The sequence below is a fragment of the Anopheles aquasalis genome, chromosome X, assembly GCF_943734665.1.
Source record: "Anopheles aquasalis chromosome X, idAnoAquaMG_Q_19, whole genome shotgun sequence".
Lineage (NCBI taxonomy): Eukaryota > Metazoa > Arthropoda > Insecta > Diptera > Culicidae > Anopheles > Anopheles aquasalis.
Window position 1 is genome coordinate 7,724,500 of NC_064876.1, and position 23,015 is coordinate 7,747,514.

Consider the following 23,015-nt stretch of genomic DNA (forward strand, 5'->3'; position numbering starts at 1 on the left):
TGCGAGGCAGAGTGTCCGATTCAAAGGTGAAAATAAAATTGGTGAAAATGAAATTATGCTTTTGCGTGCTTTATGTTGATCCGAAATATCTTAGGGGCGGGGCTACTGGGCACCGGGGTACGGTAGGATGGCACACACACCATCGCAAAAATGCGTCGAAAATGGCACCAACACATGCGCAAAAGCCCTGTAAACAGCAGCAAGATTTCTATCCTGTTAGCGTCCTGTTAGTCTCTTAACAGGACAATTTGAGTGGCGGTGAGCGATTTCTGTCACACGGGCGCCAACCAAAATGAGTTCCCAACTCGCCCAATCTCGAACATCACGGAAATGCTCCTGAAGTTCGAGATTGGGCGAGTTTGACATACCCATGTGACAGAAATCGCTCACCGCCACTCAAATTGTCCTGTTAAGAGACTAACAGGACGCTAACAGGACGCTAACAGGATAGAAATCTTGCTGCTGTTTACAGGGCTTTTGCGCATGTGTTGGTGCCATTTTCGACGCATTTTTGCGATGGTGTGTGTGCCATCCTACCGTACCCCGGTGCCCAGTAGCCCCGCCCCCTAAGATATTTCGGATCAATATGAAGCACGCAAAAGCATAATTTCATTTTCACCAATTTTATTTTCACCATTGAATCGGACACTCTGCCTCGCAAAACACATCACAAAACACAACACTTTGCAAAACACTCCTCTGCTTCGCTGCCTGTCCGACGCTGATTGATGCCAGGATGCTGCCGAAAAAAGACAACATGATTGATCATGATCAGATTTGATCATCAAAATATTTTTCAATTTCTTACCATTTTCCGTTGTCGCGCATGCCCACAAACAATGTCCACGGGTTTAGATGCTCCGCAACACAAACGAATGATACAAATTCACAGCAAAACTAGCTTTTTTCTTCACAATTTTCGGATGCACGAGCGCAGCACATCCTGCCTCTTGCGCGTCGTTTTCAACTGACGCCATGTCGGATCCAGGCCTTAGCAGAAATGTTCACCTTCCTCTTTCGATCGCCGTGTCCTTACACAAACACACGCGCACGGAGCCGTATCCGAACACGCAGCGCTCGTGAGCGATCGAGTGAATGGTGAGACAGCATCAAAACAATCCGTAGGAGTGAAAGAGATAGCATGTACTCGAAAAAAAAAATCGACTGCTTGACAAAAAGTCTGTCAACAGGGAAGTCTGCAAGGAAGCCGTGTCGGGCCGGGCAGAAATGCACGGGAGAGCACGCGGTGCAGCAGCGGTGGTAGAGAGAGAGAAAGGCCTCTCCCCAGTGAAGAAGACCCTCCCCTCCCCGGTGGGAGAGAACTTTTTCTCTTTTTTTGTTCAAAATTCGGCCACTAACTCGTGTCAGCAGCCACTAACTTGCCAAAATCTCAAGGAAATCCGAAAAGTTAGTGGCCACTGTCCGCCGTTTTTGCATGGAAGTTTTTTTCCATGGACACAACCCGGAGAAGCTTGATTTTATAGCATTTTTTGACCTTGTTCATGGCTCGATTTGGTTGTTCGTGTAGTGAATAGAGAAAATTGAAAAAATTGCTATGACTTCACCTGTTTAATCAATACACTTTGAATGGCACCGATCGGTGGAATGCGAAGAGCTACCTGGAGAAACAAAACAGGATCACCCAATCATTATTGCTCGCCTTTTATTTATTTGCCACTAGGCCCATTGCGCCCACCCCCCGGGCTGTTGAATTTTAAAAGGAAAAATCCCTATGTCCTCCTACTGCTGTCTACGGCAACATGCGGGGCGTCTTGAATTTTGCGGATCTGAAAAGGAGACGAAAGCGAAAGTGCTCGCCAGCCGACCACAGTCCAATATTGAACGGATGCTGAACGCCAGGTCATCGCTCCTGTAAACTCCAAATGGCGTGCACTGTAACTATAGGCTAAGAAAACGGAGAGAAATGGATGGCTAATGCAAGGTGGCCTGAACCACACGCAAACAATCAACAATAAACATAGTACCGTATAACTGAATAACCATTGAGCTAGAAATTCAAAGACCAAATTTCCGTTGGCCACAAAACGGAGCTGAAGGCAGTAGCACCTGGCTCATCAAAATAGAAGGGTAGAGCAGCATTAGTAGATAAGTATTAGTCGTAGGCTAGGGTGCCACGTGTGTTCATTTCCTAGAGAATCCTAGAGTCGAAGGCGGGGAGTCGTTTGTCGATTGAATGAAACTGTAGGAAAAGAGAACAGGTTGCATGCAGCCCAAAACCAAAACAAAATCACTAAATCCAAAGGTTGCCGGGGGAAGGGAGAGGGAAGGGCAAGGCACGATCCAGCTCTTGTTCTTTTGTTCGTCGTGCCACTAGAGCATCTCGTTACCCTCTACTGTACTCGTTGTTCCTTTTCAACAACCGTGCTGCGAAGATACCAGCACCGTGTGTCAAAAGCTTGTGCTCTGTCGCACCGGAGGTGGCGGCCGCCTCACTTGCTGCTTGCATTCGCCGCAACCGCCCATACTCGTCACTGTACGGTGGACCGCACACGACGCTCGGACTAAGGTCACCTGCCAGCAGCCCCCCATTGGTGCCAGCGTTAGTGCCTACTTCCGGGCCCTGTGATGATGCTGGTTGTTGTGATACTGCTCCAGATCCTGCTGCTCCTGCTGCTGCTACCATCTGCCCAACACAACTGCCAGTTGCATGGTCGGTTGTAGTATGGGACGAGGTGTCAGGTGAGTCCTCCTGCTCGGTCGCTGGTGGCATCGAGATATCGTACTTGCGCGGCCGACCCCGCGACAAGTGGCGCCGCTTCAGGAACTCGTGGTCGTCCACCATCCAGAACGATCCGAAATCGTCTTCGTACCGCACGAAGCACTTGTGCAGCGACAGGTTCGTCCGGATCGCATTCTGTGTGTGTGTGTGTGTTTGAAGATAACCCCGCGAAACGGGTGGAAAGAGAGAACAGATTGGCATTCGTGGCTACGTAGCGGTGCCACTGGAGGGGGGGGGGGGGGGGGGGGGGCACTTTCACGCTTGGCATTTTGTTCTGCTCGAAGTGCAATGCCCTGCGATTTGCATGTACCGGTTGGAAGCAGGTGAACGGCTCGTACAGCTCCTTGAATTTTCCCTAATGCCATCACTCTTCACAGCTTTCACGCCGCCTCACGAGATGCCGAAGACGAGGACACGAACCACCATCTTCTCGTCACCATTCCTCCGATGGTGGTTAGTAAGTCGCTCGATGGCCACTATACATGCAGTCATTGTTCTACCAACGTTCAAACCCCTGCTAGAGGCTCGAATAGCAGACAACCTTTAGCTCTTCGCCAGCCACAGTCGTAGGAAGGAGCGAAAGAAGGAAGGAAAGGCGTTTCAAGAGAGAATAGGCTGAAGGATACTGACTCATGAACAAAAATAACGGAAAAAATAAATGAGGGGAATCTCGCACACGAACCGTTTGAAGAAGCAAGGCAATGAAGGCGGCGGCTTCAGCGTGCTGCCCGGCGGTGACACCGGTACTGCGTGTGATTGACCCTGAGACCGAAATCCAACGACTGACGCTGAAGATACAGACGCAGTCGACGACACGGGCACGGACGCTGATGCAGACGATGCATCCTTCTTCTTCGGAAGACAGCCACCGGCACCGTGTTGCAGATGCTGTTGCCCCTGACTGAGCCGCTGGTGGTGATGGTGTTGCTGCTGCTGCTGTTGCTGATGTTGGTGCTGCTGTTGGAATTTGAACTGCATGATGCCAAGTTTTTGGGGGCGCCGCTTGCAGAACTCGGCCTCGTTCACCGTCCAGACGGCGCCCTTGATGTTTTCCACGCGCATAAAACACTTGTGCAGCGACAGATTATGGCGCACGGCGTTCTGTCGGGTATGGGCGCGCAATGTGCGGTTACTAATTTGATAATTTCGTGGCGCGAGACTCTTCAAATATTCAAATCCCAGCTCGAGAGTCCCGTGCCCAAAGGGGGGGGGGGGGGGGGACGACACGGTCTGGGTCTTCTCATCGATCAAAAAACGGCTGCTAGCAAATCTATACACGTCAGCACTTGCGTTTCAGCGTCCTGACCTACCTTCCACGTGGCTGCGTTGCGCCGGAAGTAGCAAAACGTGTTCTGGAACCAGTTGTAGATCTCGTTCAGCGTCAGCTGCTTTTCCGGCGACTCGATAATGGCCTGTAGCACACGGCAAGCAGTTGAAAGTGTTACAGAAACAGTTAGAACCGGTTAGAACCCAATAGTAATAAATCCCTGTCGCCCCGGCTACCTGTCTTATTAACGAGGCGTAGGTGAATGGTGGACGCACATCGTGGCTGCGGTAGAACTCCCGGTTCTTGTGTACATCTTGTCGGTCGAAGGAAGAAGGACCAATAATAATAATAATTATGGAGATAGGAGGGGTGACCGCCACAATTGGCGTCGCTGCTTACTGCTTACCGTCTTGCACGTCCGGATAGTTGAGTTCTGGAAGGTACATGCAGAGTTGTCAGTACGCGCACGGTACGGTTCCCCTTTACTCACTACCCACGGACTCACACCGGTGCGATTCGACATACCTTCGCCATCCTGCGGTGAGAAGTATTTTGGTCTGCTTTGACCGGCACCTCCACCCCCCGATTTGGCCGATGATTTGGAGCTGGTAGTGGTGGTGACCATTGGAGGGGGTGGTCCCTCATTAGGGGCGTTACCGGCTCCGTTGGCATCCGCTTTCGATCCACTACCTAATGACGCACTCGGTGAGTGCTGCTGCTGCTGCTGTCGTGAGCTGACGTGCTGGTGCGCATTGGAACCGGGCGCCCTAGCCGCCACCGCCGTCATTCCACCGACCGGTCCGATCACCCCGGTATCCGGTATCTGACGGTGCGGATACTGCTGCTGCTGGTGGTGATGGTGAGATTGGTGGTGGTGAGCGGTCAGCTTGCTATCGCCGACATAGCAATCGGTGGCAGCCGACGGTAGCAGCAAAGTGGGTGCACCGGCTGTCACAGCGACCGCCTCCATATCGGCCGGGAAGCGCAAACCCGCGATCAGCTCGAACGGGGTGACGACGGTGCTGGTGGTTGCGCTGACCGTGCCCCCCGGCCCCGCGTACGATGAGGAAGGTAGTGGTTGTGGCTGTGACGGCACCGGTGCTCCCCCTCGGTGATGATGATGATTTGATGGTACCGTTGGCGGCGGTGGGGGTGTTGGGGGTGGTGGTGGTGGTGGAGGAGGCGGTTGCAATGGTGGGACGGTTACGGCGAGCTGGGTCAGAAACTGGCCACCGAACAGGACGGCAGCAGCGGTGGTGGTCGTCGGTGTGCGCATCATCTCGTTCTTCTTGTTCAGATGCAGTATCATCGCCTGCAGCCGGTCACGCTCCTTCTGCAGCTGCAGATGGAGCTGGCAGACGACCTCCATCTGGATACGGGCCTGTGCGGCCGAGTAGTCACCGTTGATGTGGTCCGAGTGCAGGTGGCTGTAGAAGTCGTTGAACTCGTCAAACACGCGTTCGCAGCCGGGCCAACGGCAGGCCCCGCCTCCGAACAGCGGATGCATCGTCGAGCCCGACGCTGCTGCTGATGCTGCTCGCGTTGTCGTTTTTTCACCGCCGCCAGTCTGCTCATCTGCGTGATCCCGAACAGAGAGAAAAAGAAAGAGAGAGGGCGAAACAGTAGAGAGAAAGAGGGCTGTTAGCGAGCGAGCACGGAGCAGAACGGTCTGGACAGGGCACGGCAACAATATCCCCCAAGAAGTAGTTAGAAGACACAAAGCACAAAGAATGGTGGTAGCAGTGGTTGTTTGGGGGGTTAGGAGAGCTAGAGGCAATAGCTGAAAGAAAACACGGGCAAACAAAATGGCCAAACGGACTGCGGTGGGGCAGGTCGGGAGTCTGGGTCTACTAATGTCGATGGTGGTTTTTCAGCAGTCTCTTCGAGGGGCAGAACACGCGGTCTTCACTCTTCTCCATAGTCTGTCTGCTGTAGTCCTTCATCTGGGGGTCTTGGGCCGTTCTCATCGGTCGTCGGCGATGGCGAAACGAGTAGCGGATGCTAATATGCCCCACCCAACCTTTCCCTGCAGGGTCGGCGCTAGCGAAAAAATAGGAACAGATGCAATAAAAGATGAAACAGGAGCTCGAGGTCCGCAGTTTTTCACACCCACACACACACACGCACGAGCGCACACGACCAGCACGTACCTGGTCAGCACTAGCAGCATCGACGAAACGTAAAATATGCGAAACACAACCAATGCGCTTAGTGATGTAACGCATCGTCCAGACTAGTCTCCTTAACGATGGCCGGTGAATTGTTTGACGCCCACCTTCCTTTCCCTCTGATTGGTTCAGTCCAGTCACGGTTGGCACTACCTCCTCATGCTGCGGCCACGGCCATCACGGTTGTCAGCAGAATAGCGTCTGAGACCTTGTGCGAACGTCAACACATTCGCTGTTTTCTTTGGCCGCTTAAAGGATAAGATCTCTCTCTCTTTCTCTCTCTCTCTCTACCACCCTTTACGAAATCCCAGCACAAAAGGCGCAAACTCCATGTCGAACACATGGACATGGTGTGCTCTCTACACTAATGGGCCTTGCGTGAACCATAATGATAGCTTTTTGTAAGTAAGAACGTCAAAAAGTCGTCAGTGACAACATTAAAGATACGGCCTTCAAGCAACCTCCAGCCGCTGCAGTGCTGCGCATCCGAACTGATGCACGACGGTGCTTTGTCTATTGCGGTTATTGTGTTTGTTTTCATTTCATTTTATTTCACATAATTACTAACTTAACAACATTACATTTCCTGGGCTTCCTAATTTTGCGCTGCCTATCGGCTTACTAAAGAAAGATACGAATAAAAGCACACAGAGATGTTTTGCTTAAAAATACCCACGAATGTAACACGGAGGAAAGGAACAAAGCAAGAACATTAATAATAAAAAACACTCCCCCCCACTTGTTCCATTTAAAAATGGATGAAGTAAATAGGGGGAAGAAGGGGGAAGGGGAGGTGGTTAGTTTGCAACAAAATATGCTTTCTACCCTTTTTGCTTCGGCATCCGGATCCTCGATGGATGGAATCCTTCGCCGGGTTCTCCTCGATTTACCACCTGCCCAGTGGCATGAAAAGATAACAAATAATTAAAAAAACAAACAAACATGGAGCCTGGGAGCAAAATACACGATGCGAGTGTGAGATAGGGGATGCACAGGACACGCACTAATACGTAATCGGAGGACTCTACAATCGGGTGTGTAGAGTTGCAGCATCCACCGCAGTGACGAGGATAGCAAAACCGCTAGAGTGGAGAATCGTGAATTGCACACACATACACACACAAGCGCACATATTTAGTATGCGCTATCAACAATGGAGGCCGGTTAAAGTGCCTCGCAAGGGCGTTTGTGTGTGCGTGTGTACTTTGAGTTTGGAGACATCCTGGATCCTCTAGTGGATGCATTTGGCATTTTGACATACTGTTTACCACCCCGCACCCTCTCCAACTTGTGTGTTTCCGCTCTAGCCCTTTCCCCTCCAATTCAGTCAAAGAGACTCCCCCTACACCTCCCTCTTTTTTTCCTTTGAAGTTTCTTTCTGCACTTTTCCTTCTTCCGTCCAGCCCCACGCATAACAGACAGTGCACAGGAGTATTACACCGAAAGTACAGTTTACTCATTGACCCCTTCTCTCCTTAGCCCTAACCGTACGTTGCAATAACCCTGGACTCACAAGCATGATGATTCATCTGGGCCATGAAGGATTGCTGCGGAGAATCGCAGAAGAACCGTTAGCTCTTGGACGACTGGGCGGTTGTTAAGGCAGTAACGCTTACATCCGTATGTACTATGTACTCGATGTCATCATCGTGCGATCGGCGATAGCTGCTGAGTACGGCGAAGGAAGAACACCAAAAGCAAACGATTGCCGCCGGGCTGAGCAGCGGTACACAACTGGGACACTCCACGGCATATCCTTCATCATCGCACGACAGCTCGCAACCAAACAGCCTACATTAACCATTGGTGCGTCGCAAAGTCATTCGATCGTTACCACATCTGAGCCTCTTCCTCCCTCTCTCTAATACCTTGATCACTTTCTATTTCTCTCTCTCTCTCTCCCTTTCTTTCTCGCTCTATCTTGTCTTCACAATCGCAGCCGAACTGCGTGCCTATCTTGCAAACGCTGGCCCTGTCAAGAACGCGGTTTGTCGGATTGGCATATCGGCGGATGACGGGCGGTATGCTAGCTTACACCGATATCTCGTAGTTCATATCATAGACGCTCGCCCGCTGGTCGGGCGACGTGGACGCGTTGGGACCGCGCAATCCGCTAGCTCCAGACTGGGACGGACCGGTAGAGGCGGTCGGCTGCAACGTACTACCGACGGTTGACACTAGGCCAACGTCTCCGACTCCACCGGCGCTGCTGACGCCTGCCGTCACTGCCGTCATCTCCATCGAGTCGGTCATCTCCAGGGCGCGGACGAAGGACATCGGGCGGTTCGGGGTCGCTTTGCGCTTGACGGACGGCGATGGGGCTTGCGGAGCAATGGTGACCGGTGCGGTGGCTCCATTCGAGCCGTTCGGGCCGGGTTGGCCTCCACCGCCTATCGTCGATGTTGGTGGTTGAGGTGGAAAGACGGGAACGCCACCACGTAGCGCCGGATGGTAGGCGATGCTGTTACCCAGGGCACTCTGTTGCTGCTGTTGCAGCTGATACCGGGCGGCACTAACCGTCCCAAATGGAGTCACCGGCTGCTGCTGGGACTGCTGTTCATGCAGCAGCAGCTGCTGTTGTTGAGGATGATGGTGTGGTACGACAGAGGGACTGGACGTGTTCTGGTAAACCGACTGGACACTTAGGCCAGCGGACAGTGGTCCACCCGGTTCTCCCGGGCCCTGGCTAAAGCCCGGTGACGTGTCCTTCCAGAGGTAGACGCCCCGTTGCGGGCTGCCCGCCAGCTCCCGTATGTTGTCCGACGTTTGATTGCTGCGAGCGTACGAGAGTTCCGCACCCTGCCGCACTAGCTCACCCTCGGACAGGTAGCGGCGCTGAGGGCTACCGTGGTGGTAGACGACGGACGGCCCTCGCGGTTGCTGTTGCTGAGAGGCTTGTTGCTGCTGCTGCTGTTGGTGGTTACTACCTGCCAGCGCTCCGTTGTGGTGCACCACCGGGTACTGCTGGTGGAACGTATGCTGAGGAGGCAATCCGGACGCCTGGTGCAGGGGCAGCGGTGGTAGCTGCTGCTGCTGCATCGGGATATCATAGTAGTTGCCAGCCATGCTGCCGTTGCCTCCAACGAGCTGCTGCTGTCCAACGCTAATGAACTCCGGTCGCCTGGGTTGAGTCGGTGTGCCTGGATTGGATCTGCCGGATTGTCGTACCGTTGGAGTGCGTGAAATGGGAATGGCAACGAATAGTGTTAGCAAACGTTTGGCAAATGCGTGTGGGCGTGTGGTCCAAAACGGAAAACAGACAATCACAATCTATAAACCACCAAGTCCCTTACTACTAGCAGCAGGCCCCGTGCTCGATTCCCCGCACGCCGTCCAACCGCAAATGTATCTAATTCTAACAGGAGCCTAGCCTAGCGAAACAATTAAATGAGCAAATGCGATTCGCCACGCACAACGCAGGCAGCGCAAGCGCCAGGTAGTACGGCAGCAGAACAATAAAACACAACACGAAAACACAACTGCCTACTCCGGACCCGGCAAAACGGATCGGGCGCGGCATACGCGCCAGTACTCCGTAACCAGAACATCACAAACACTATCAAGCGATCCGAACGCATGAATCTATATGGTATGGATGGTAGAGAGCTGACGAAAACCTCTGCCAGAGGATGTGCCTGTGCCTCTGCGCGCTCGCGCGTGTGTGTGTTTGATGAGGGCTAGGTAGCTGGTCCAGCCGGCCGCCGTATTAATGGGGTCCTTCTTCACGAGTGTTACACCATTCCAGCAAAAGCTACACAAATAGATGTGACCTTGAATTCAATCGTCGGTGGATGACAAACGAGCAACGTACTGCACACTACTGCTGCAGCTGCTACTATTCAGGAGCTAAAAGCTTCCTTCTTAACGAACGCGTGAACGAAACGAAAGGATGCGATGATGGGGTAAATAAGACACTGAAAGAGAAAATGAAAAATAAAATAATAACAAAACTAAAACTAAACAATGGAAGGAAAGGAAGGAAACTGGCTCTCTATACCAAGCGGACAACGAGACATGAACAAGAAACGCCAGGCGCTGTGGCAGCCCATAGTTGCAGCGGGGTTCAAGGAACTCGAGCAAGGAGTGCGTATTGTCTTGTTGCGCGCCATTTGGCTTGGTGGCGACGGAGTAGCAAGTACCTGACGCAGAGCCATGTATCCGCCCCGTTGATGAAATAGCACGCTTCGGCTAATCACAGCTAGGTTCGCGCAGGTGCAGGTTAAGGTGTTTTCGTCGTTGTCGTCCAATTTCTAGTCACCTGCGCTGATGCGGTATCGCGCGACGCGCAATGGCCATGATGAGATAGTACTTACGCTGCGTGGAGCAGCCGATGAGGTCACCTCTCCGTTAGTCGCAGATTGCACAGATGGAGGGGCAGAGAAAGACGAAAGAAGGAAAGAGAAACATGCGAGGGCGAGGGCTACGGCGAGGTGTTGTACAAATGGATTGGGAGGGGCGCTAATGTGTTCGTTGTAATATTAATAGTATTGTTGGCGGTAGTAGTAGGAGTAGAAGTAGTAGTAGCAGACACCATCGCTACTCTTGCTGCCGAGTTCCTAGTAGGCTAACATTAGGTCCACCTGGCGTTTTGTGTCAGATGTTGGCGGAATGGTTGGTAGCACGGTCGAGAGAGGTGGTGCATCCCACCGGAAGCAGAAGCAGCAACAGAAGCGGTAGCGGTAGCGCGGGAAAGAGTGTTAACGGAGTAAACGATTAAGTTAACTGGTGTGAGTAAGGAAACGAGTTGGAGGAAGAGGCGATGAGAGGGGCACATATTCGGTAGAACTTCTGTTTTTGTATATCGAAGTAGAAAGGTAAACAGAGAAAGGAATGGACGGAATGGGGGTGAGTGAGAGGAGTGTCTCTTAACCTAGCTTGGTTGATCCGGCGCTGGAACATGGATCTCTCGGTAGTATGCGGTGGCATACGATGCGGCGACCATCACCACCATCATCACTCCACTGAAAGGACGAAAAGCCCGTGCTGCCCCTCTCCTGTTACCTACCTTCGAACTGGGCTGGACATGGCGAGCGGTGTTGCGACACCAAGTGCCTTGATGCGCTGCTGCATCGTCGGCGTTGCCACCGATGTCGGTCCACCTCCTCGCAGACCTCCTCCCCCTCCTCCTGTTCCTGGTGGTTGCTGTTGTTGCTGCTGTAGTTGCTGCTGCTGTTGCTGCTGCGGCTGTTGTTGCTGCTGGGATTGTATGGTGATCATCGGTGGCAGTGCTCCGGACTGGTCTGGGGATAGTCCTTCTGGTGTGAAACTGCGCGACGGATCGAGACCACGCTGCCGGGGATGAGGGCTGTGCCGAGGCAGATACATGCGTATTTGCTGTTGTTGCTGCTGCTGCTGTCGTGGCGAGTCCCCACCGTTGGCGGAACCAGCGCAACCACCTCCGGACTGCATCGACATGCCTGTACCGTCGAGGGAGGGCAGGAAGAAGTTGCTCTTCGAGCCGTGGCGCTGCAACGGTGGCGTAGGTTCACAGTCCCGGCTCTGGGAGGCTTGCGGTTCCATGTCGATATCCGAACACTCGCGGCCCGGAGATAGCTGAAGGGGCACAGGACGGATGCGTGCGTGTGTGTGTGGGTATGTGTCCATGTGATTGGGAAAAGGGGAAAAGTAGTAGAAGACGTTATATACATATACGCGCGCGCGTGTGTGTGTGTTCAAGATGTCGGGGGGTTATGGTGCATTGAGACGGGGTGAGTTTACGGGATGAGATTCAGAAAACAACATGAAAGGGAACAAGCGATGAATCGAGATCACGATGAAGCGGGAAAGAGAAAACGAAAGAAGAAGATGTAAAGAATAAGTAAAAGAAAAAGAGAGACAAAGAAAGGAGTACGGAGAGAAACATGAAAAGGCGAAATGTTTTATTCGAATGTTCTGTCGGATGCCACGGGCCAGGACGCTCGAAAGAAGCGAATCGCGGAAATTGCGAGGGTTGGTGGGTCGGGGAGGGGCGTGGTGGGGGTTAGGATGTAAGGGAAAGGAATGCGTCGGAGAGGCCGTCCTTGATTCTGGCTCCGGCAAATGTTGTTGACCTCTTGACCCCGCTACCTGTATTCCGCTTCCGGGCCTGCTTGCCTATTATTCCATTCCGGCCGATACTCCAAACACAAGCAATAGCTAGTCGCCGGCCTCACTCTCCAACAACAAGGCTAGCAAAAGAGGATGGAGGAAGCTGCCAGTAGGCAAGCGAGCAGGCAGTCGACAAACTAGGACACGAATCAGGGAGGCTTGTTCTGGGGAAGTGTGGCGAATTGCTACGCGGACCGCAACAGGTCACTATGACGAGTGGAGCAGTTCAGTTCATAAAACTGCGCCTGCACGAAAACAAACAACTTTTTTCTTCGCCAGAGCTTCGCCAGAGAGCTTTTTTATATGAATTGACAGCTTTTCTGAGGTTCTCGCTTGCTCGCTGTGTATTCGCTTGCTACACGTGCATTTAAATTTTCGCGATAATGATTTGACAGATTTGTATGGGATGACGTAAAAATAAGAATTTCTCGTCGAGAAATTCTTCAACATTCGCTGTCGTGTAGGCGCAGTTCAAGCGTGATGACAATCTGCTCTATCAGCGATGTCACTACAACTGAACGGCAAAAATCACCGAACAACGATCCAGTGAACCAGGTCCAATTCACCAGCAACTGACTAAACATTAAACCAGAAACGCACACACACGCACAAACACAAAAGCCAACTCACATGGTTTAAGTAAAATCAAAGAAAGGTAGAGATCAGAAAGAATAACAAAGATATCCGCAATAGTAGTATCGGTGCTCCCTACACTAAAGGTATAGCGAGTGAGGCGAAAGCAAACTATCGATACAGATCACGAGAATACTCAGGCACACATGCACAGACACACACTACACGCCATACAGTCATCAGCGAGTCGGAAGTGGAAAAGGGTCAAAGGATTAAGAGGGGACAGCACATTTCTACTGCAACACTAAGTCCTAGGCGGCACTAAAGCTTCTCTAGGAGCACTAAAGCGCTACTAGTGGTAACTTTCGTACTTTGTGGATGTCTTTTTAAAGGTCATAGTCTTTTCTTTGATTCATAAAAAAAATTACAAAATCGAACCATACCTTCAAAACAAATCGCCGATGAAACACGAAAGGCGAAAAAAAAAATCTGCATAGGAATCTTGTATATTCCCATAGGAATTCTATGGGAATCCTATAAGTTTCGTTTTGGCAGCGAAAATTTTGGCGCAGTGTAGAAACACTCTGAAAACTCGAAGACCGTAGAAACTCTAAGAGTGTTTCTACACTGCGCCAAAATTTTCGTTTCTACACTGTGCAAAAGCTTTTGATGCCGCGTCAAAACTTATAGGATTCCCATAGGGATTCCTATGGGAATTAAAACAAAACCTATGGGAATCCTAAAGGTTTTGATACGGCATCAAAAGTTTTAAGCCGGGGATACATTTTGTAATTTGGCCAAAAAACTTACGACAGAATTCGGCAAATATTGATGTGGGAAGGTTTAAGATGGTATCAAGCCGGAAAATATCCAAATACACTCCTTCCAGTTAGCATAAGACCACCTGCGATTTTTGTAGTTTCTCCCTACTGATAACTATAATAATTTCAACCCGTATCATTATTGATTGGTATTGGTGAGATATTTTTACAGTGAAATTTTCGTATTTGTACGTGCATATACTACACAGATACACGCATTTTGTTGTTATCGACCTGTCCAGTTAGTATAAGACCATTTCAATTTTTCTTCAAAAACAACCTTTCTTTTGCTTGTAAAAATTAGTCGCAGTTTGCAAATAATACAATTAATAAAGAGTTACTTTCCCGCTGCGTTTTGCAAGCTGGAGAATGCGATTTGGCCTACTTTTCACCCTTTTTGTTCAGCGCCTACTGCTTTAAGTCTTCCCTTGCCTTAAGAATTGCTCTTTTGAGCTCATCAACTGAGAAAAACTGCTTCCCTTAGCGTAAATCTTATCTACAAGGATTCCTCAGATGTTTTCATCATGATTTAAATATGGGGATAAACATACGGCTCGTCCGTCCTCATATATGTTAAAAAAAAAATAAATAAATAAATATGGGGAACGAGCAGACCGATCGTGCAAATCAATTTTAAGATCCTTCATCCACTGTGTCGCGTGTGGATGGCGGCACTATCCGGTTGAAATATATTTTTTTTTGACCGATTGGTGATCAAAGATGGGACCAAACAGTCTTCGAGAAGCTTAATACAATCTTTGCACTTCATTTTAAACGACGTGAAAGCCAGCATGAGCTTGAGCATGCTCATATATGCTCAAATAATTTAGTTAAAACGGATGTGGGTGATCTGTTTACTAAAATATATGTTTAAAAATTTTCAGGCAATTTTCAGTGACCAAAAGAAGTTTAATTTAGCTGGTCTAGATCGGGAGGCAAATTTGACTTTAGCAATCATAGTGGGAATACGATAGGAAGGTTTTATTTCTGTTATGTTAGTTAGTTTTTTTTATAACATATATGAGAACGGACGAGCCGTATGTTTAATGTTAGTTAGTTAAGCAGATAAAATTGCAATCTGTAGTTTTGGTTTGAAAACGAAAGTTTTCATGACGGGAGGGTTCATGAACGGCCGTTTGTACAAAGAAGAATGCCTAAGAAAGATCATCAAAGTTCTGGCCCGACTTGGAAAAGTGTCATACAGCATAGAGATCATAAATTTGCAACGAACAGAATTGATTTCATATCAAAAATCTTCAACCCACCATATTGCCCACACTATCGTCCAATACAATTATATTGGGCTATTTTGGAACAAAAACTAAAGAAACAGTGTAAAATGATTAATAATCCAGCTACAATGTACAAATGATGAAAAAAAAATGGCCAGTGAGACTTAATTCTTCCACTACTGTGCGGCAAATGATGAGTCGCATAAAACCAAAAGTGCGAAAATTCATACACAACGTGTCACAATAATTTAATCGCTATTTTTTATGGCTAGATTTTGTATGGTATAACTAGATAAAATATCTACGCGCGCGCTTGTGTGTGTGTGTGTGTGTGTGTGTGTGGGCGGGGGGTGGTCACAACAACCACTGAATGCTTCGTTGGGGAAGGCTAAGCTGACGTATTACATGTTGAAACACAACGCAAGGGATTTAGCGGGGTTGAGGTCGTGGAGGGGAGGAGAAAGGGCCGGTTTATCTGAGCTTATTGTGCCTCCTTGTTCGGGGATGTAGAAGGAAACCGACCACGAGGGCCGTACCGATTTAACAGGGAGGTTATCCCTATCCACTAATGCTGTTATTTACCGCTACATCCCCCAACAGGTGCAAAAAACGAATGGTAGAGCGAGCAAAATCGATCAATAGATCCGTTTTATCGTGGCATTACGGGCGATAACTGTGGCCGAAGCAGATCACCGGACCAAATTGACGGGTTCGGCCGATGACGCGAGTTTACGACCAGCAGTCAAGTTGATAAGATCGGACGATGGATTCATAAAGTAGACAGAAGAAGGAAAAATAGAGAAAGAGATCTGTGGCCGGTACGCTGCAGGGATGCTTCCCGAAGCGGAAACGAATGCTGCAACACAAGCGATGCTTCATGTTTCGCTTACTTCGAAAAAGGACAATTTATTGAACGGAAAAGTAATTGTTACAAACTACACAGTACTTTGCGAAGTCTTCATTCGATGATAAAAAAGCTAAAATCCCGCTTTGAGGTTGGGCGGACGGGACGGCGAAACGGCGAAATAGAATTCGAGATAAGTTTTAGAGTCTCACTCACTCACTACGCCACCAATACTATCGCGTACTTTGTGCCATTCCGTACTCATTCAACTTGCCATGTTAGCTCCATTCCTTATCTTCCATTATATATAAAATATATCTCTCTCTCTTTTCTTTTCATCTCTTAATCGATCTTGATAATTGGCATTAATACCAGTTGGCCATACGACCCTCATGAAAAAAGGGCTATCCCCCTCGTACTAGCACACAGCAACAGAAGCACAATACAACGTCCACCTGCGTCCAACATGGCTCCGTGTCTCCGTCTACCGCTCTGTTAACTAGTGGCCCATGCATATGATAATCGGCAATAACAGGTGATTTTGTGTAGATGTGTGCATGTTTCATTATGGATGGATATCAATGAAAAGGAATAGCGGGGTTGCGTAGGGAAATCATTGAAACAGGAGAGCGAACGAGAATGCAGAAAGTTAGAGAGATAGGGATAAAAGAGAAAGAGAAAGAAAGAGAGGTAGAGAGAGAATGATAAAGAAAGAAAAAATGATAAAAACAAACAAATAATAAACCCAACTAAAATATAACAGATTATAGCAAATGGAAGAAACAGCGCAAAAGACAGTTGGAATTACATTTCAGCATCCGCAGGAGCGCACACATGCAACATGTGCCAGGATTTTAATATACTCTTAACACACACGCACTCATACACACACACACACACGCGCGCGCTCACAGCGATACTCTCTAAAAAACACACGCACTCAGCAAAGGATTGCAGAATGTGAAATGGCTCTTCGTAAAGTCAAAAAGTGGAACATGAAGTTGGGCTATAAATCACTAACAGGTTAAGCTAGTACCCAAAACCCAGTGTTAAACTAGGAAATCAAACTAGCTAAACGGATTCTGATTCATCTCTCACTCTGTCTTAAGCTGAATCAGCAAAACAACAGTTAGAAGTAGAGCAGTCTGATGCTATAAAACGCATCGACAGGCCACGCGTAGAGAATGCCCGCACGCTGTCATGTTACAACAGCTTCCAGACAGGGCAACTGCAACTGCACTAGATCGAGGCAGCACTCATACAAAGGCACATACAGGGTGCGCCATCCTGATCCTATTTTAAAGATGAATAACTCATTTCAGTCATTTTTCAGCCGATTTTGACAAATAGGACAGTTTCTGAAACTTAAATCTATGCCATTTTAATAATGGATCACTTCACGTTAAAAGAGTAGACTGAAATTGTCACACGTTACATTGAAAAAAATCGGTCAATAGTGGAAACTGTGATCGTGCAATGGATGATGAATAAATGGTGGTTTCCTCCCTCGCCGCATATGACGGCACTGGGCTTTTTTCTGTAGGTCTGTTTGAAAAATAAGGTTTTGGCAAACGACTTGAAGGCTATGAAACAACTTAAAGCAAATATTAGAGCTGAAATTACCAACATACTTTCCTAAATGTTGTCAGATACAATGAAAAAAGCCCGAAAAAGGGCCGCTTTTAGTATGCCGATTGAAGGCGGTCATTTGATCGATATCATATTTTGAGTATGGCACAGTAAATGGCATAGAATAACCTAAATAGAACCGGTTTATTTTTTAAAATCGGCTGAAAAAGGACAGAGTAATTCAACTTTAAAATAGGATACATCCTGATGGCGCACCCTGTACACAAATACAGGCACACGCGCAGGCAGTTGCATCTAATCTCATTCGCACGCGCAAAGCAAACTTCTGACGAACACGAGCGTCGCACACCATGGGCCGCAGTGGTGAAACTCACCCTGGTTGTTTATTTGGTTGGTTATGTGAAGTTTATGCAACACAGTATCATAACAACATACGACTACACAGTAGGGGAGGTTACCAGGGGCAGGGCGGAGGAAAGGAGAATTAGGGAATTTAAAAAGCAAAATGCTACGCACCTTACTGTAATGACTGGATCCAACTGTACGTATACCGTGACCATTGCCTTGATCCATATAGGTTTTTACCTGCGTGTGTCGGTTATTATCATAGATTCCACCACCACCACTGGCTTGATTCATTGCCTGTTGATGTAGCTGTAGCTGAGCATGGTGCTGCTGCTGCTCTTGCTGCTGCTGCTGCTGCTGCTGCTGTTGCTGTTGTTGCTGCTGCTGGGATGGTCGGCCGGGAAATTGACGCCGGTTTGAACCGCCACCCTCAACGCCATCGTTCGTGATGGTACTGATCGGTTGGCTATCCTTGTTGGAGCGACGCGCTACGTACTTTTGCGGTTTTAGTAGGCTAAAAAAGGGCAGAGAAACACCGGTATTAGTAGTTTGTCTTGCGTTCAGGTGCCGTTACTGCGAACTCCTACCTGGGATACTGCGGACCACACTGAGTGTAACAGCAGTTGTTCCAACAGCCACGTGAAAACGGATTGTAGCCTCCCTTAAACTTGCCCGTCACCTGTTCATTAGTAGTCCGTCCCCTTGATACGAGAACCATATGGAAACCGGTCAAGCCGAAGATCGGAATCGCGAGCAGTGTGACGATCGCCATCAGCACCATTCTATCGAAAATAGAAAAGTCGATGCAATCCCACCCGGTCAGTACGATTCGTAGGGCGAAACCAGTTTCCGGTCGATCGTCCGATCGACGTGCCTCATTCTACTTACGCCACGATCGGTTCGACTTGAGTCAGCTTTTCCTTCTCCTTCTGCATCACGTACACCAGTGACAGCGTAAAAATGCTGAGCATATGCACCGATAGTGAGATCAGAAAGAAGAAGAAAAACCGATAGTTCCGGCGGCCGATGCAGTTGTTCACCCACGGACAGTGATGGTCGAACGTCTGACGAAAGGCATAAGGAGAAACCGGGAAAAGTAAAAAAAAAACAGAAGCTATAAGAAAAAGATCATTCCGTAGGCGAGGCGCTAACGACCTGCCGTACCTCAATGCAGTGGTTGCAGACGGAACAGTGGGAGCACCGCGGTGGCCGATAGAACTTGCAAGTGACGCACCATTTCATGCGCACCGTGATGCCGTTAATTTCGGCATTCTTGTAAAGTGGTGCCCGAAATTCATCGTCGCGATCCTCATCCGGTGGGGCTGCGCGAAATGGAGAGACACAGATAGGGTGAGCAATGCTCGTTGAAGACGGAACAACGCTCCGGACAAACAGTTACCTTTCGGAATGACACCGGGATCCATGAACGTGGCCAGCGTAAAGTTGGCGATGACGAAGAACGTGATCACGGCCTGGTAGGCTAGCACCCAGGGATGCCGTTGCAGGTAGAACTGGCGACATCTGGGGAGGGAAGGTCCGGCATCGAGTTAAACCAGGAATGCGAACATCGCACACACTCTACCGGCCTTGGATACTTACGGGTACCAGAAAAATAGGAATGTGGTGGTGAGTAGCAGCGTCCAGGCGAAGGTGGCTGGAATATACCTGGTCTTAACGTCACATTTCGGCATTGCGGCGGAAAATTGTGATTAGCGGTGGTAGCTGGGGGCATCGGCGGCGATCGCCTGCAACGCGATTCGCATCCAGGAAACCTCCCTTTCCTCGTAACCCGTAACTAAGTCGAGATCGAGTCGAATACCGCCGTCTCGGTTGTTCAATTGACTGATAAGATTCTCGCACGGTTGGTTTGTTTGTTTGTTTGGTTGGTTGTTTGTGATGTTGATTGCTGGCAAATGATGATGACTAGGAGGAGCAGTAGATTAAGCGATCGTACGCGTTCTACCACAGGGAACAGGTAGCTTGGCTTACAGTGAATCGGCCCAATGATTGCGCCACTTCATCTACGCCGCCTTTGATTGATTAATTTCGATCCGCGCTTTGTAGAGAGAGCGCGTGTGAGAGAGCGAAAGAAAGAGCAGAATTGATTGCAGATAGCGCGCTGAAACTAAACTGGAATAAAGAAGTACGATTAATGGGCCGTGCGACTGCGAGGAATCAATAACCGCTTACCACGGACGTGACCTGCGACTGGTTGGCTGGCTGGCTGCTTGGTTAGTTGAGCGGCTGTGTGGACTCCAAAACAGGCAAATCCTAGATGCAATTGAAGCGATTTCCAACCAGTAACGCTTGCTAATGCTGCCGACGTCCGCCATACCGGAAAAGAGAGAGTAAAATAAAGCAACAAATAAGCAAACAAGCTGCTGCTGCATCAACACGATGCCCGGGTAGGCGTACAGCAAGCCGGAGTGACCTGCTGCTGTCCAACACGTTACAGCGGAACGCGCCACACGGCGAAACACGCTTCGCGGCGGAACACGGACGCATGGTGTGCGCGTGCGCTTGTACTCCGCCACACTCCAGGCGTTGCATACCGGCGGCACACACAGGTCTTGTATCGCACAAACGCGCAAAACATCGCCATCATCTCGTACGGCTACCGACACTTTCCATACTGCTTGGGACCGTCCCAATAACGGTGATCAATCGGGGTAGAAGTTGGTCGCCCTCCTATACGGTCGGGAACTCCAAGGGGGCTACTTACCGTCGAGAGGAACAGTGACGCTGATATCCCGCTACAGCTCCCACCCTCTGGTTTCTGGGGTTGCTTCGGATTGCACACGATAACGGGGCCAGATCACGAGAATTCCATCAGCTGCAGAATTAGTGCTTCCTTGGCCTTAGTTAGCTTCGTTCTTTCGTTTGGCCCAAAAATTGCTAATCACAGTAAAGCGATTACAGGTTGTAGACACGTAGAGATAGGTCGCCTATCAGATGAATCGCTTGTGTGTGACGGGGTTTAGAGTATTCATTCGACCAGCAACCAGAACCACCACCATTTGTTTTCCACCGTGTGAAGACCATCTGTTAACTTAGTTTTCCTCGTACTACTCGGTTCTCTCGCTCGCTCGCCTTAGCTGCATTATTACACCCTTTCCTCATGGTTTCGCGCTCGCTTGTTCTCTCTCTTGTTGTTCCTTGCTCTCTCGGCTGTCAGTTTCAGCAGAAGATTGCTTAGAGCTCTTTTGTAGAAAAGATTTTTGTCTTCTGGAATGGTCAGCATAAGAGTAGCAGCAGCATCACCTACATGAATGTTGTGGTCCTCGCCTTTGCTTCTATTTTCCTTGGCTGGTAGCAACGAGGGAGTAACTTGATGAATTGAGGAGGTGGTGGTTGATCAGTATTAGCCACTCTTGCTATGCCGCCATCGCGCGCTTAACAGGTAACGGAGGGTCAAATCCATATCCATGAGCAACATGTGCTATGAGACCGATAACAGATAAAATGGGCAACCCTTCCGCCATCTTCTTTCAGGATACCACACCATCTTGGCGCACAGGCCGCCAGTTTCAGCCATGTTCCGGGCATTCTGACCATATTCCGAATAAACAGCTCCAGCAAGCTCGATGAGGGGGGTGGGGGGGGGGGGGCGCGAGAGGATGCGTTTTGTACACCAAGCAGGTTGCTCTGCACTCCGGCGGCGGGTGGGTAAGTGGTTGATATATTGTACTTTTACTTCTCTCGGTTCCTTTCCGCTCGATCTTCGTTTTCTCTTCCTTTTCTTCGCTGATTACTGTTTGCTTGACTGCTTATCCACACACACACGCACACACACATACACACACACACACACACACACACACCGATAGTCGGGTGGACGGACGGACGGACGCGCGCGCTGACTACACTCCTGCCAATACTCACCTCTTTTCGCCCCCAGTCGATGTTGCTGGCCTCCTCGAAGGAGGTTATTCTGGATCGGTGCAGCACCCACGGCAGCCGTCGCAGCCGTCGTCAATTTTGCAGATGATCCGGATTTCGTGTCCGGCGGTGGAGGACGTGCGTGCGAAGAATCAAAGCGCTCTTCTTCGCTACTCGTACCCACGCCCGTTCCCGTTTGCTCCAGCGCACAACACACACAGGTACGCACGCACGCACGGAGGTCAACACGACAGCTAGCAGCAGCTGGGCCAGCATGAAACGGCGAAAAAATCGAGCAATCGCCTCGCAAACGGCACGGGCTGCTAAGGTTACTCACGGTTACTTTCTGCCCGGACAAGGTTGTACTGATTACTAACGTCTGCCTCCCCCGTGGTCGTGCTCTTGATGTGTGGGTTGGTGATGTCGCGCGCGAGTGATCTTTCGCATAAAAAGCCAGCCCCACGAGCACAACGCTCTCTCTTACTCTCTTTCTCTTACTTGCTAGTTGACTGCGCTTCGCGGTGACACGCATACGCAAGTGCCAGAGAGTGTGTGTGTGAGTGCCGGACTGGTAATGATTGAGACAGATCGAATTTTCTCTTGTTGCCTGGCGTCAGAGTGTTTCTACACACAGCCAAAATTTGCGCTGCGAGCAAAGTGTCTATAGGAAACAGGTGAAGTCATAGCACTTTTTTTCCTTTTTGTTTTTTTTTGTTTTTTTAACATTTCGTGGCTTGTTTACGTTCATCACCAAACCAGCGTGCGTTTAAATCCGAAAAAGAGCAATGGTTTTATCAGGTATATTATCTACTTTTGCTCGTTTAAATGATACATTTTCTAATTTTAGAACAAACGAGCAGTCCCGCTGTGCCTAACAACGTGTCAGCAGGGGCCGAAAACGCCGGCTGTCTCTGATTCTGAAACGAGTGGAAAAGGCCCGGATCCGGCTTCCACCGATAAGCGGTCACTGTCGGCTTAGACTATTGGTCAAAGGACAAAAGGACGGAAACGATCGGAGTGTGATGGACGCTACATGCGCTATCAGCGCTACATGCTCAGTCCAAAGGAAGGTGTTGTCGCGTGTCCGACCAGAGATCTGGCGAAGGTGAAACCTCTTCGCTTGTTCCGAACACGGAGCAGCAAGGAGAAGGAGTGGGTTCTTCTGCCCGAAAAAAGGCAGCTCCAGCGCGCTTTGTTGATCATATAAGAACGCTGGCTCAGCAGATCGTCTGCCAATCGCAAGGGAGAGTGATAAGGAAGAGTTTGCAAAACGGAGCATCGCAATATCTATAAGGCATCTTAAAACCACCAATGTAGAACAATCAGAGCACTGAAAAACTGGAAAAACTTTAACTTTCTTTACGGATTTCTTACTTCTCAAAGCGAATACAGCGTCTCCAACGCAACCAAAACATAGACACGAGCTGGCATTTTTTTCATTCATTTTTCTAATCGTCGCGAGCGATTTT

The 23,015-nt window shown here is 49.4% G+C and overlaps 2 protein-coding genes across 6 annotated transcripts; both read right to left on the minus strand.

Annotated features, from left to right (window-relative positions):
* Nucleotides 1–1,669: 1,669 nt before the first annotated feature.
* LOC126570806 (forkhead box protein biniou) lies at nucleotides 1,670–6,351 on the minus strand. Of its 2 annotated transcripts, XM_050228831.1 has the most exons (7): nucleotides 6,158–6,351; nucleotides 5,827–6,047; nucleotides 4,533–5,582; nucleotides 4,414–4,440; nucleotides 4,244–4,320; nucleotides 4,051–4,152; nucleotides 1,670–2,875 (listed from the first exon to the last, which is right to left on the minus strand). In XM_050228831.1, exons 3-7 carry the CDS (start codon nucleotides 5,512–5,514, stop codon nucleotides 2,345–2,347), a joined length of 1,719 nt encoding a protein of 572 aa, XP_050084788.1. In that variant the 5' UTR covers nucleotides 5,515–5,582; nucleotides 5,827–6,047; nucleotides 6,158–6,351; the 3' UTR covers nucleotides 1,670–2,344. The 2 variants fall into 2 exon arrangements, with proteins under 2 accessions (XP_050084788.1, XP_050084796.1); XM_050228839.1 differs by lacking the exon at nucleotides 1,670–2,875 and adding an exon at nucleotides 2,996–3,841 and having other exon boundaries at nucleotides 4,533–6,047.
* A 356-nt stretch (nucleotides 6,352–6,707) lies between these two features.
* LOC126570709 (palmitoyltransferase ZDHHC8) lies at nucleotides 6,708–22,220 on the minus strand. 4 transcript variants are annotated; one of them, XR_007607849.1, is made up of 11 exons: nucleotides 21,550–22,220; nucleotides 19,858–19,983; nucleotides 19,267–19,797; nucleotides 19,067–19,188; nucleotides 18,832–18,989; nucleotides 18,556–18,731; nucleotides 18,255–18,449; nucleotides 17,839–18,181; nucleotides 11,181–11,728; nucleotides 7,792–9,326; nucleotides 6,708–7,722 (listed from the first exon to the last, which is right to left on the minus strand). XR_007607849.1 is itself a non-coding variant. In XM_050228674.1 (11 exons), exons 4-11 carry the CDS (start codon nucleotides 19,356–19,358, stop codon nucleotides 8,207–8,209), a joined length of 2,754 nt encoding a protein of 917 aa, XP_050084631.1. In that variant the 5' UTR covers nucleotides 19,359–19,797; nucleotides 19,858–19,983; nucleotides 21,550–21,810; nucleotides 21,884–22,220; the 3' UTR covers nucleotides 6,708–8,206. The 4 variants fall into 4 exon arrangements, 3 of the variants coding, with proteins under 3 accessions (XP_050084631.1, XP_050084641.1, XP_050084651.1); XM_050228674.1 differs by having other exon boundaries at nucleotides 6,708–9,326; nucleotides 21,550–21,810; nucleotides 21,884–22,220; XM_050228684.1 differs by having other exon boundaries at nucleotides 6,708–9,326; nucleotides 19,267–19,590; nucleotides 19,657–19,797.
* Nucleotides 22,221–23,015: the final 795 nt, after the last annotated feature.

Excerpts from the sequence above, each read along its gene's own strand:
- LOC126570806 (XM_050228831.1), bottom strand. The coding sequence starts at position 5,514 with ATGCATCCGCTGTTCGGAGGCGGGGCCTGCCGTTGGCCCGGCTGCGAA. Across the intron at positions 4,441-4,532 it reads CTCACCGCAGGATGGCGAAG|AACTCAACTATCCGGACGTG; the intron begins GTATGTCGAATC and ends TGTACCTTCCAG. Across the intron at positions 4,321-4,413 it reads CTATCCGGACGTGCAAGACG|ATGTACACAAGAACCGGGAG; the intron begins GTAAGCAGTAAG and ends TCGACCGACAAG.
- LOC126570709 (XM_050228674.1), bottom strand. The coding sequence starts at position 19,358 with ATGCCGAAATGTGACGTTAAGACCAGGTATATTCCAGCCACCTTCGCC. Across the intron at positions 18,990-19,066 it reads TCCCGGTGTCATTCCGAAAG|CCCCACCGGATGAGGATCGC; the intron begins GTAACTGTTTGT and ends CATTTCGCGCAG. Across the intron at positions 9,327-11,180 it reads ATGTCCAGCCCAGTTCGAAG|ATCCAATCCAGGCACACCGA; the intron begins GTAGGTAACAGG and ends ACAATCCGGCAG.